This window comes from Lycium ferocissimum, chromosome 4 (genome assembly GCF_029784015.1).
Source record: "Lycium ferocissimum isolate CSIRO_LF1 chromosome 4, AGI_CSIRO_Lferr_CH_V1, whole genome shotgun sequence".
Classification (NCBI taxonomy): Eukaryota; Viridiplantae; Streptophyta; class Magnoliopsida; order Solanales; family Solanaceae; genus Lycium; species Lycium ferocissimum.
In genome coordinates this window covers 52,854,447-52,868,968 of record NC_081345.1, presented here as the reverse complement: position 1 = coordinate 52,868,968, position 14,522 = coordinate 52,854,447, and the positions used below count along the sequence as shown (strand labels likewise).

General features: G+C 33.6%; 1 protein-coding gene across 2 annotated transcripts; it reads left to right on the top strand.

The window, feature by feature from the left end:
• The first annotated feature begins 4,910 nt into the window (after positions 1-4,910).
• LOC132053506 (uncharacterized protein At4g00950-like) lies at positions 4,911-14,208 on the top strand. Of its 2 annotated transcripts, none has more exons than XM_059445570.1 (2): positions 4,911-5,649; positions 13,942-14,208. In XM_059445570.1, exons 1-2 carry the CDS (start codon positions 5,081-5,083, stop codon positions 14,006-14,008), a joined length of 636 nt encoding a protein of 211 aa, XP_059301553.1. In that variant the 5' UTR covers positions 4,911-5,080; the 3' UTR covers positions 14,009-14,208. The 2 variants fall into 2 exon arrangements, with proteins under 2 accessions (XP_059301553.1, XP_059301552.1); XM_059445569.1 differs by having other exon boundaries at positions 4,916-5,668.
• Positions 14,209-14,522: the final 314 nt, after the last annotated feature.

Sequence of the window (14,522 nt, the reverse complement as noted above, 5' to 3'; positions counted from 1 at the left end):
TACAGAACCTGGTCATTCGGCTTAAAGATATTCGGTTTAACCCAAATAAAATTTGAAAAAATCAAATTCTGAATTAAAAATTGAAAATTTATAAATTGTTAACCGAAATCGTAACTGAATTACCAGATAAACCTAACTAAATAAATTGAAATTTTTGGTTCGTTCAACTTTTTCGATTAAACCCGAATTGTGCTCAACCCTCATATGAAGCTTTCACAAGTTCGGTGGAAGACAAGTTTCAAATCTCAATATATGAAGAATGATTAATTAAAAGTGATGTAACAAGCCAAGGTCGAGTCTAACTCTTCGGCCCGAACATGAGGTCCATTTAGGCATATTGAACAAGCTCCTAGTAGCCTCCAATCTTAATCAATTTCATAGTTGGTATTGGTGCTCGTTCGATCGTGAGTCGATTCAAATTCACCTCATTCCAACGAACAAAGAATAGCCAATCATTTGCTCTTTTTTTTTTTCGTGTTGGATCCTATATGATTAAGAATTCTATTTAGCTGAAGGCATCCTTTTGGAGATATGAGGGAAGGAAAAATGAAAAGAAAATAGAAATATAATATTGCCCAACTAATCCAAGTTGTTTATATGTACACCTAGATTTTAATTATTTTCCACTTGAAGAAAATTCTATACCAATTTATTATGGACATATGACATCGGGGGGATTTTGCCTTAGATTTTTTTTTTTAAAATGTTAAAATCTGAGGCGATGAACCTTTCAACATCAAAAAAGGACGGACTTTGGGGGTGACCAAAAGTGTACCAAAACTGTAAACACGGAAGACTATTTGGGGTTGTTTGGTATGATGGATAAGTAAAAATAGTCTTGGAATAAAAATTTAGTACCATCTTATCTCACGTTTGGTTGGAATAAAACTACGGGGATTAGTTATCCCGGTATTAGAGTGTTATTTTATCCTACATAGAGGGTGGAATAATAATCATGCGATTTAGTGTTTCGTGTAAAAGCATAAAGATGACCTTAGATTTAAACCAAAAATTAAGGAACTATTTCAAGTGTTTTCTCGCAAGAGTAACTTAGGGGAATACTTAAATTTTTTGTTGTTGTAGTAGTAATATTATTTAGACGTGATTGGATTAAAATCTTTAAAAATATATATTTTAATTGAAGTTAAATTATGTTTGGCCATGAATTTCACTTAGAAAATATCGTTTTGAGAGTGAAATCATTGTTTCACTTAAAATACTCATCAAACCTATTTTTCAAACTTCAAGTTTTTTATTTCAAGTTTAAATTTGAAATGATGAATAAACTTGTCAAAACAAACATTTGTTTGAATTGATCTCCAAATGTTTTGTAGTCCAATTAACAATATCTTACACAACGAATCTAAGACTAATCATATGGACTAGTTTTATTTTATGTTTTAGCCGTCAATATTAATATGCAATCAGATGATTTGATATAGCCTAAGCAAGATCTCGTTCATACATATATGCAATCATTCACTAATTAAAGAATACTGTACTAGATTTGCTTGTTGTCGGTTGGCCAAAGCATTGCTTAATTATACTTTAACAGTGTAATGTTAGTAAGATATCTTATTTTTTCCCCATCAATTGCTTGTAATGTTAGTAAGATATCTTATTTTTTCCCCATCAATTGCTTGCACACTACATTGAGAAAAAATAAAATAAAATAGAACTATCCTCATCAATCATCATGTCATCTTACCGTAACAAAGAGACAATTAGTTCATAATCACTTTCCGATAGTCAAATACACCCGCCCGAGCACATGCAATAATTATGTCTTACAGCCGCTTTGGCCAATTTTCTAAAAAATATTTACTTTTTTAAAAATGTTTTATAAAAAATATTTTAAACAATAACAGTTTGTTTTTGATTAATTAATACCGAAAATAATTTTATTAATGTTAGAGCAGTAATTTGTGCTTGATCAAAGTTCTAAAAGTGTTTTTGAAGAAAATATTTTTTAGCTTTTGAAAAGTAACTTTTGCTACTACTAAAAAACACTTAACTTTTTTTTTCTGTTATAACTTGGCCTAATAGTTCAAATATCTAAAAGGGAAAAGGTGCAAATATATCCTTAAACTTTGCGATTTAGAGTAGATATACCCTCTGTTATAAAAGTGGTGTAGATATATCCCTGTCATTACAAAATAGTGCAAATATATCCTTTTTCCTGACGAAACTTTTTTAAAAATCATTTAGTTTATTTTTTAATTAAAAAAATACCACGTGACTTTAAAAAAAAGTCTACCCATTGATTTTACTAGACATATTTTTCTAAAGCACATGATAATTTTTTTTCTGGTGGCTCGGGTTTGGTTCGTTTAAAAAATGGTTAGACTTATTTTTTTTAAAGCTACGGAGATATTATTTTAAGGGGAAACTACATGACATAACAAACATATAGTGGGTATTGACATTTAGTAGTTATAGTTTAACTTAATTACTTCTCATAGCAAACATTTGTATATTAATGACATTTAGTGACTATATATATATATATACACACACACACAAAGTAGAATACCCATCACATTATTCACTTCCAACCCAACCTTCTCATCTCTCTCCCCTCTTCACCACAGTTCGGCTGCCGGCCACCACCGCTGGAGCTCCGGCGAAATCGACAAAAGTTCATTTTGACCGGAAGTTTGAAACCGCCATGGCTGATCGAAGGATGTCGTGTAACTGCTGTAGCCTCGGATTTTCAGTTTGACACCGCCATGGTTGCTCTATTTTGACCGGAAGTTTGACGCCGCCATGGCTGCTCTATTTTGACTGAAAGTTTTGACGCCGCCATGGCTGCATAGCCAGAAAGGAAAGCAACGGCGCAACAAATTTGAAAAATTCCGATCGGAGAGGGAAGTTTTTGATCGAAATTTTTTAGATCTAAAGGTAACGGTGATGATGACAGAGAAAAGAAGGTGAAGGAGAAGAAGATGTACACAGATCCGATTGAAATTTTTGACCGGAAGTTTTCTCGGATCGTGTATACATACGATTTTTTAGATCTGTGTATACATACGGTGTATACATACACGGTATATAATATTTTTGCGTTTTTCGAAGAAGATCTTTTTGTATACAAATGAATAGAGTGAATTTACGACTGTATACAAATGAATACAATCAATTTTATTTTTTGTATTCAATATTTTGAGTGTATTCATTTTTTTTTTTTGTGTACATATGTTGTATACAGTGTTTTTTGCCTGTTTTTATTAATATTTTTAGTGTATCTATGTTGTATACACCTGTATTTGTTGTATACATATCGAAAAATATGGTGTTTGTTAATTTTTGGTGTACATATATTTTTATGTATTCATTTTTTACTCGTTGTATCTATGAATACAGCAAGCCAATTTATGAATACAGATAATCATTTTCATGAATAAAGTGAAAAAATAAGAATTTTTTTTTTTGTGTTATATTCATGAATACAATGAAAATAAAAATGAATACAGTGAAAAAAACATATACAGCCATTGGTAGCTGGGTTGTTGCTATAAAATGTAATTAGTGAAACATATGCTATGTGGCTTGAGTTAAGCCCAAATCTTTGTCATTTATGTAGTTTGCCCTTATTTTAAACTAACCAGACCCGACTCACAAAAAAAAAATTACCATATGGCGTTAGAAAAATATGTCCACTGAAAAAAATGAGCAAACTTTTTTTTTAAAGCCACATGGTAGTTTTTAATTAAAAAATAAGCTAAATGATTTTTTTTTTAAAAATCCGTTAACGAAAAGGATATATTTGCACAATTTATGTAAGGGCAGGGGTATATTTGCACTATTTTGTAACGGTAAGGGTATATATACACTATTTTTTTAACGAAGGTATATCTGCTCTAAATCGCAAAATTGAGGGGGTATATTTGCACCTTTGCCCTATCTAAAATAAGTACTTGTTCACAGAAATCGGCCAAACAAGCTACCCATCCGTCTTAATTTATATGATACTTTTTTTCTTTTTTATCAGTCTGAAAAAAGGTCACATTTTTATATTTAGTAACAACCTGTCTTTAAACTTTCTGTTTATCTTTAATAAAATGATTTATAACCATAAATATTTATTATTTATTTTAAATTACAAGTTTTAAAATCTTCCTCCCATTTTTAAATTTAGTACCCAATCAAACACACATTAAGTAGGCGTTTGGCCATAGAAATAAAAAAAAAAAAAATCACCTTTTTTGGAATTTTTGAAGTTGGAGTTAGAGTTGTGTTTGACCATAATTTTTGAAAATAATATTTGGTTGTTGAAATGTACTTTTTCTAAAAAAACATGAAATATAATTTATACCTCCAATTTCTAAAAACTAGCAAAACCACTCAAAATAGTTAATAAGCATAACTAGTGAGAGAAATATAGCAATTATACTCAAGATCAGTTTATGGAGTGCTCAAAACTGATGGTTTCCTTCTATCAAAAGGTTGCAACTGGGAACCTTACTAGTGTATATAGAAAATATAGCATCTCCAAATATGATTTTGTTGCAAAAATTTCCACATGCTTCTTTTCTTTTAGAGATTTTTTAACACATGATGTTGAATGTTGTTGGAGTGGAGGGCAACCGAGCAACATAAATTGCCTCTGACCAATGAAAAGAGTTGTATGAACTTTTACGGTAAAATTGAGTAACATAAAAATTTTTAGGGGAAAAATTTAAAACAGAATAACAAAAGAAATGGTCCGAAACAGAAAATGAAAAAAGTGAAAATAAAATTTTGGTTATTTTTCAAAATCTAAAATACAAGCTGTATTTAAAATTTTTATGATTAAATACCATAAAGTAAAAAAAGCGATTTTTTTTCTTTCAAAAAAGTGAATAATTCCCATGGTCAAAGAGGTCCTAAGAAAGTATTCGTCACTGCCTTCAAACACCTCACTACTTTCTCTCATGGAATACCTAATTGATTGATGTAAAAGGGTCACCTTTTTTCCCGTGAACAAACCACCAAGACCCAAAAAAATAAAATAAAGCATTGTCCTTCATTTTTCCTCTTCCATGTAACAATTACTGGTACTATTTCTCCTCTCCATCTTCAGACAAAATAAACTAACACCATGGCTACAGAGCAAAGTAATTCTTCCACACCCAAACTTCCTCTATTTTCAGCACCACCAGCTATGACTAAATATTATTCACCTCAACATTCAGGTATACTAACACCACCACTTAACACCTTAGCTTCTGTTCCTTTCAAATGGGAAGCACAACCTGGAAAACCTAAACCTTGCACTGACCTTATTATTTCCATTTTCAATGATAATCAGCCCAAATGCTTAGAGCCACCTCCAGCAAGACTTTACTACTTGGAAAATACCAAAATGCCCTCCCCTACAACTGTCCTTAATGGACCTTACAATAATAATAAATGTACAAGTCTTGAGAGAGGACAACTTGGTACTTTAGTTCTTTACAATAAGAATAAGAATAAAGTACGTAAATCAAGAGGATATTGGTGGCAGAGGTTTGTTAAACGTAAGGGTACTGGTGGAAATATTAGGAAGGAAGCTGGTGGTGTCGGTAGGGGTAGTTTTGTCTTTTCATGTTCATCTGTGGATTCAACAGGCAGTGATGAAAGTGGACATAATCCCAGTGTGAAAATGGCTACACTTAAAAGAAATGCCAGGTCTCACTCTCACATCTTGGTATGTCTTTACTTTTTCACATCTTATTTTGAGTTGAAATTTTCTTATAACTAAATGATTATTTATTTGAATATAAATAAAGGACAACTTAGTGCATAAAGCATGTAGCGTTAATAGGGTCGGGAGAAGGATCACAACCCCAAAAGGTGTGATGTAAGACAGCCAACCCTAGAGCAAACTTTAGGAACTGCTTTCACGGCTCGAGCCCGTGACCTATATGTCATGCAAGGACAACTATACCGTTGCTCCACGCACCCCTTCTACTTGAATATGAATTTTGAAATTAATAATAGTAAGTTGTTTAAGGTTTATAACTCAGGCTTGTATTCTAGCTAGTAATATCGCTTAGTAGTTAAAGAGTCTCCTCCTACCCTTCCTTTTCTTCTCCCTTCCAACCCTTCAATGTGATGGAAGAATTTTTTAATGTCATAACTTAGTTTTGACACAAAGTTTAAAAATATAAAGAAAATTTATGAATATTGTAGTTTAAAAATAAAGGTGTATAATATACTAAAATTACTATTTTTTTAACTTATTATTTTAAATATATCAGTCATTCCTATATACATAAGTTTCATTAAAGGCAAAATAAAAATGTTAAAATAAAAAACGTACTAAATATAAAAAGATACATTTTTTTAGCACATACTAGAAAAAAGTAAAACACATACTCTCTCCGTTTCAGTTTATGTGAACATATTTGTTTATTAGTCCGTGTAAAAAAGAATGACCCTTTAATTTTTATATTTGGAAATAATTACCTTTATGTAATGATTTATAGCCACACAAAATATATGTGGCTCATTTAACGCCACAAGTTTAAAAGTCTTCTCTTTTTTCTTAAACTCCGTGTCTAGTCAAATGGATTCACATAAATTGAAACAAAGGGGTATATAAATTGGAATGGATAAAGTAATAGTTAATGTGTTTGATGAAATGATAAAATATTCTTAAAGTTAGTTCCAAAATATATTAATTTAAAAAATCTTTAAAAAGATAATGACACAAGTAGTGAAATAAAATGAAAATGGAGTTAAGGGTTTGTCTTGGAACAAACATTTTTGAGGATGTTTTGGAACGTACATTTTTGAGGATTACAAAAGATATTAAGAATTAATACGGTTTAATTTTTTTATAAAATAAAAAATAATTATAAGCTAAAAATTGGACAACTTAGAACTTCAGATTGAATTTTGTTTATGATTAGACATTTTTTGTGTTTACCAAATATATAGATAAATAAGTCAAAAATCTAACCCCTCACCACCCCCCCCCCCCGGGCCCCAAAAAAAAAAGTCAAAAAGTATTTGTAGCTTTGTTTACTTACCCGAATATCCTCTTAATGCCACCGTCCACAACTACTAGCAGTTGTCGGTGCGCTAATTCAATCTTGTTGGCAAATCTTGACTTTAGACCTTAAAACGAATGTTGCTTAATTATGTAATTCTAGTTTACATATTTTATGAGTTTCAGTTTCACATACTGGAGTATAGTTTACAGGAGGAAAATTAAAGTTGTACAATTATTCAGTGTTTCAGTTCTATATAAAATATAAGAGAATTGCTCTCACATTTTCACTGAGAAATTAATATGTTTAACTAATATATGCTCATAATTAGAATGTGAAGTATGGAAATGGTCATGGTTAGTGCAAAAGGCATGAGGTGTACCAAATGGCTTAAGACAAAACGTAATAATTGGGCTTAGTAGAAGTGGAAGACAAGTGGGGTAATTCTACAGCCAACTTCACTTTTCGCGACAGTCCAAAGCATATTCATATATGTACCATACAACACAATAGTAATAAGCAATATCCGAAATATCAAAGGTTCTGTGTTTTGACTAATTTGGAGTCCGCAACTTAATTGACCCAAAAATTAAGTAAATGAACTAAAATATCCATTAAAAACAAAAGTTACATTATTACCTTTTGCGCAGGAAATTCCTACGTAAAAAGGCTTAGAGCCCGTTTGGATTGGCTTATAAGTTGCTTATAAGCTGTTTTCAGTTTTTTTGAGTGTTTGGCTGGTCAGCTTAAAGCCATTTTGTGCTTAAAATAAGCTCAAAAAATTAATTGGGCCCATTTGGCTTAGCTTATCTAAAGCAGTTTATAAGTTGGAAACAACTTATAAGCTGCTTTTTTTAAGCCCATCCAAATAGGCTCTTAACAGTTAATGGCGCTGTAAAGCCCTTTTGCGCAAGAAATTCATGCGCGATAGGGGTTAATTATTGACAAGACTATGCTCGCTTTTGACCGTTTTATATGACAAGCTTATATTGCGCAAAATATGACACATTTATATAACATAACTTTTATATAACTCTTTTGGTTAAGAACTTTTATATAACTCATTTGGTTAAAAAAACTCACATTTTAAAAATGCCTAATTCAAGATGCTTCATTAAAAAAAAATACATCATTCAGTATAAGAAGAAAATACTTAAGATTCATAATTCAAGACAATTCAAATATATCAAGAAGAATTAAAATACATTCATAAAATTATGATGTTCTTCAACCACGAGAGGCTCTTCCACTTCGAGAGGTTCTTCCACCACCAGAGGTACTTGCACCACCACGGCTCCGTAGGTTACACAAACGCTTATCATGGCCAAACTCCTTACACATCGAGCACCTTCGAGAGTATGTCCTATTCGGAACATCCATTTGATTGGGAATCCGAGTTCGTGCGTTAACACGCAATTGCTTTTTATAATCCTTATTAGCAATCATTGAAAATGGCTCATTTAGCTAGTAAACCTGATTACCAAGTATCGGTGAAAAACAAATTTAAGATTACTTTTCTACTTATTCCGTGTCCACAAATTTGATATCATTTTCTATTGCCTGTTAAGTTCATTGATGGCATGAAACACGAACATCAGTATGATTGCCATTATCACAACTACATGTTCTCGTTATCTCATAAACAGTGAATGTTACCTCCCTACCTTGGTAATAACTTGTCCCGACTTCCATGTTTTGTTATAGTTATACTCGATCATCTTGTGTAGCTCATTTTTCTTCCTATTCGCTCGAACATTTTGGAGGATTTGGCATCCATTCCCACCGTTGAGTTAATATGGCTTTGCATATTGTTCTAGCCAACAAACCGCTCCACAACTTGTGGTTCAAGTCATTCTCAACATTGCATCAAGTGATTTTAGCAAATCATTGAATGATTCCGAGTGTTTGTTGTTAGCATCTCTCTCTTACTCGTCCGTTTTGCATGTAATGTCCATTTGTCAACATCGATTTTCTTCAATCAATTATATGCTTCCGGTGTCTTGCCTGATCATTTCCATCTGAGTTGAAGCGTTTTTCTTTATGCTCCATGAAGGCAACGACACCACCAATTTGTTTAGTGTGCTGTTTTTAAAGGCCGTTTGAAAATTGTCTTTATGTGCTTTAAACAAAAGCGATGGTAAGCAAAGGGACATCGATTTGTTTAGTGTGCTGTTTTGAAGGCCGTTTGAAAATGTCTTAAACAAAAGCGATGGTAAGTAAAGAGAGGCTGCCACCCTGCCAAATTAAGCATATTGTTCAATATGTAGTGATGTCGATTAGATAGCACACATATGCCCATACGATCCTTAATAACATATAGCCTTAAATGTGTCAAAAACATCCCCCATGTCTCGTTGCTCTCGTTAGCGGCAATGGAAAAAGCAAGAGAGAATATCGACCCATTGGCATCTATTCTTACTGCAATCAGTAGCTTGATGTCGTATATCCCGTACACATTCTTTTCATATAGATAAAAGCGCCGACAATGAGCAAAACTATCTAAAACCGGTTTGAATGTCCAAAACACAAAATTGAAAATATTAGCACATTTCAGTTGGGATGTCGAGCTTCCACTCTACAATAGTACCAGGATTGATTTTTTATGTAAGTTGCCATATCTTTGACCATGGACGAAAGAGCCCTTCCATGTACCGTGAATCATCTCTTCTGCCTACGCCCGAGATATCCCTTTCTCTTGCTTATCGTTTTACGATATACTCTCTTAACGTTTCTAATGCAATCTTAGATGGAGATCCTAGACAAGTTTAAACAAACAACATTTAGCAATGATAATATAATTGATGTCAAAATTATAATGAACTTGGTCGAATAGGTTACCTTGAGGTTTTGGCAATGTCAACAAGTAACACTTGAGCAATCATGTTTGTATCTAAATTAAAATGATCCGCTCGATTCTCTTCCATATCACAAGTTTGACGTGGATGGAATTTTGTGATTATCCACATACTATCATGAGTAGCAATACCCCAAAACATCCATTGACAAATCCCGATATTAGCGTACTCCGCAAACCAACCTCCATATCTTTCACGAGGCTTGAATCATCAACCTTAAGCTCCTCATTTCCTTGAAGCTATAAATTTTGATGACCCTTCTGCAATGCTTTTTTAGGATTTGAACATCATTTTGCAAGGCAACTTTATCATTTACAAGATCAATAAACCTTTCCCATATTTTGGCGAAAAATAATCATCTTCTCTGTTGAAGACAAAGGCATCAGCATGACCTTGAAGATTGTTAAGATATGGAATCATGTTAGAATGCCACTGAATTGGGCTTTCTGCCATCGATACGTCTTTAAGTGAATTGGGCTTCAATGGAGAAAATTCTTCCAACAATTAGACCTTTTGCATCATCATTCATTATTCCTAACAATAGTTAGTAGAAATGATGCAAAGTTGGCCACACCAAAGAAGAACCACTGGCAGGAAGCCCATTTTACCAGTACGTACCGATGGAAAAAAGCCCAATTCAGTGGCATTCTGACGTGATCCCATATCTTGACAATCTTCAAGGTCGTGTTGATGCCTTTGTCTTCACCAGAGAAAATGATCCAATTCACCAAAAATTGTGGAAAGAACCGGTCGATCTTATAAATGATGAAGTTCACCTTGAAAAAGGCACTACAAAGCCGTCAAAATTTATAGCTTCAAGGAAATGGGGGAGTTTAGGGTTGATGATTCAACCCGAAAGATATGGAGGACTGAACTGCCTGGCAAAGTTCTCAAAGTTGTCAATGGATGCTTCGAGGTATTGTTAGTCATGATAGTATGTGCATAATCACAAATTCTACCCACGTCACACTTGTGATATGGAAGAGAATCGAGTAGATAATTTTAATTTAGATACAAATATGATTGCTCAAGTGTTACTTGTTGATGTTGTCGAAACCCCAGGGTAACCTATTCGACAAAGTTCATTATAATTTTGACATCAATTAAATTATCATTGCTAAATGTTATTTGTTTAAACTGGTCTAGGATCCCCATCAAAGATTGCATTAGAAGCGTTAAGAGAGTATATCGTAAAGGGATATCTCGGGTGTAGGCGCGCTTTTGAGATGATTTATGGCACATGAGAGGGCTCTTTCCAGCAGTTGTCGAGGTATATGGCAACTCTATATAAATTCAATCCTGGTACTGTTGTGGAGTGAAAGCTCGACACCCAACCTTGTGTGGCCGGTAATATTTTTAATTTTGTGTTTTGGACATCCAAACCATGCATTGATGGTTTTGCTCATTGCCGGCCAGTCATATCCATAGATGGCACGTATTTGTACCGGATATATGACGGGAAGCTATTGATTGCAATAGGAATGGATACCAATGGGTTGATCTTCCCTCTTGCTTTCGCCATTGCCGCTAACAAGAGCAACGAGATAGATGGGATGTTTTTGACACATTTGAGGCAATTTGTTATTAAGGATCATATGGGCATATGCGTGCTATCTGATCGACATATTGAACAGTATGCTTAATTTGGCAGGGTGGCAGCCTTCTTTTGCTTACCATCGCTTTTGTTTAAGGCACATAAAGGAAAATTTTCAAACGGCCCTTAAAAACAAAGACACTAAACAAATTGATGTGGGCGGCTGCAATAGAGCATAAAGAAAAAAAGTTTCTTGCGCGGATGGAGATGATCAAGGCAGTGAAGCCGGAAGCATATGATTGGTTGAAGAAAATCTACGTTGACAAATGGACATTACTTGCGGATGAAAGCAGTAGATGGGGGGTGCTAACAACAAACAACTCGAAATCATTCAATGGTTTGTTAAAATCTGCACGGGGGCTACCACTTACTGCAATGATGAGAATGACTTACAAGCAAGTTGTGAAGCAGTTTATAGCTAGAACAAGATAGACCAAAACCATATTAGCAGATGGTGGAAAATGGATGCCAAATCCTGGAAAAATGTGAGCTACACAAGATGGTAGAGTATAATTATGCTGAATATGTGTTTGAAGTTAGGACAGGTTATTAGCAAGGTAGGGGAGGCAACATTCATACTATCTATGAGATGTCGAGAACGTGTAGTTGTGGTGAGTGTCAATCATATCACATGTCGTGTTCTCATGCCATCAAGTGTTTCGAGGCAATTGGAAAAAGGGTATTAAATTATGTGGCATCGGAATACAGTGTCAAAAGTAATCTTAAAGCGTATGCCGGTGGTTTCTACCCACTTGGCACTCAGGCTTATTGCCCGAATGAGTCATTTTCAATGATTGCTAACAAGGAGTATATCCGTAAATTGTGTGTTAACGCACGAACTCGGATTTCCAATTAAATGGATGTTCCGGATAGGACATACTCTCGAAGGTGCTCGACGTGTAAGGTGTTTGTCCGTGATACGCGTTTGTGTAACCTACGGGGCCGTGGTGGTGCAAGAACCTCTCGTAGTGCAAGAGCCTCTCGTGGTTGAAGAACCTCATGATTTTATGAATGTATTTTAATTTTTCTTGATGTATTCGAATTGTCTTGAATTATGAATCTTAAGTATTTTCTTGTAATAAATGATGTATTTTTATTTTAATGAAGCATCCTGAATTAAACATTTTTAAAATGTGAGTTTTTTTAATCGAATGAGTTATATAAAAGTTATGTCATATTTTGCGCAATATAAGTGTGTTATATAAAGCGGTCACAAGCGAGCATAGTGTTGTAAATAATTAACCCCTTAATGCGCATGAATTTCCTGCGCAAAAGGTAGTAACGTAACTTTTTTTTTTAGTGGGTATTTTGGTTCCCTTGCTTAGTTTTTGGGTCAATTAAGTTGCGGACTCGTGATGCATGGTTTAACATTCAAGGGTTGTTTGGTTGGCAGACTAAATTATGGATTTATAATTCTGAGACTAATTTATGCGGCCACCTGAGATATGGATAAAATAATCCCAAATTTGATGGGATATTTACGATTAAGAATAGGATAAAATTTATACTGTATTAGGTTGACGATTAACCAAACAAAGTATAAATTTTATCCAAATCTTAATCCTGAAATATTCCACCTTATAATTCCGTGTACCAAACAGCCCTCATTGAATAATGGAGCTGTCTCTTTATTCTTTTCCACTTAGATACCAGGTTTTTGTATATACTTCCTTCATTTTGAAATGCTTGTCATGTTTCGCATCTCGCGAGACAAATTACATGAATTTTGACAACATTTTATGTATTTTTCTACTAAATTGATGATATGAGAAGATTTGCAACTTATAATATTTTTCTTATAATTTTTCCAGGATATCTAAATTTTTATTTTAAAATATTGAATTAATCTAATACTCCCTCCGTTTCAATTTATGTGAATCTTTTCGGAGTATGAGGGTCAAACTTTATAACTTTGACAGTAAATTTTGATATAGATTTTTCAAGTTTGTAAAAATAAAAATTTTATATTTAGAAACTACATAAAAATTACTATAAGTCATGATAATTTATAATTCAAATAATTTAGAAATAATGGAAGGAAAACGTGATCAAAGTACCACCTCGTAGACTCTCCAAATAGTAATAGGTTCACATAAATTAAAACAAAGGGAGTATAATTTAGCTCCGAAGATTTGTCAAATTGAATCTAGAAAAGCGAAATGTGGCAAATAGTTTGGGACATAAGAAACATGTGGTAGTATTCAATCCGTGATGTATTTCTGACCCACACATCACCTGTTACGCTCTTACGGTTAAACTATAGCTCTAGGGACGTTCCGTTTTCTCAACTCTGCTAACATACAACAATACCGTAAAAACATTTCTAGTACTTCCATAAATTATTATTATTGTGCTATCCTTGGTTTTGATCATTATGCTTTCCTTTATTGCTTCATTAGCAAATCAGAACTCCAATCCTTTGAATTCCATGTTCAAGTGCAGTTAAGTAACATGTGCTGAATTTGTACCAGGCGTTGTTCAGTTTTTCTCTGCCTTCTTGGTATTTTAAAAATTAATTCATGTCGAATATATACAGGCTTCAATATACGAGGGTTTCAAGCAGGTCATACCATGGAAGGGCAAAAAGTCAAAGAAATAAGTAATCATTGAGTAAGACTCAAACATGGGATGCTTTATCAATCAAATGAAGAGTTGTTGAAGAGTAATATCCTAAAACTCCTTGGTTATATATGTAATATATGTAGTATAAAAGCATGAATTATATATGTTTCTTCCCCCTGAGATGTAATCTACGATATTTAGCATTAGTTGCTCCTTTAACGTATCATAAAATTGGTGCTGACTGATTTTTCTCTTAGTGATCGCTGATCCCTTGTCCATTAATCTATATTTGCACGGAGGTTATTGCTTGTAGCATATCCGAGAAGTAGATGAAACTAATAACAATTCAGCTATTTGATAAAGAGAAAACTATCCCTTTTCAACTTCCTAACCTCACCTCATCGAATATATAATCTAGAGTGCTCTGTGTGTTCAAAGTAATTGTGGTCTTATTACATAGAATTTTTGACCAAAGTAATCCACAGCGTCCCCACTCTGCGACGGCAAAGTGGATCGCACAACAGGTCTGCGGTCCACAAATTGAACCTAGGGTAG

What these genes read in the sequence shown, in the direction of transcription:
- LOC132053506 (XM_059445569.1), top strand. Translation starts at nt 5,081, where the DNA reads ATGGCTACAGAGCAAAGTAATTCTTCCACACCCAAACTTCCTCTATTT. An exon ending in GGTCTCACTCTCACATCTTG is followed by an intron (nt 5,669 to 13,941) that starts GTATGTCTTTAC and finishes GAATATATACAG; the next exon opens with GCTTCAATATACGAGGGTTT.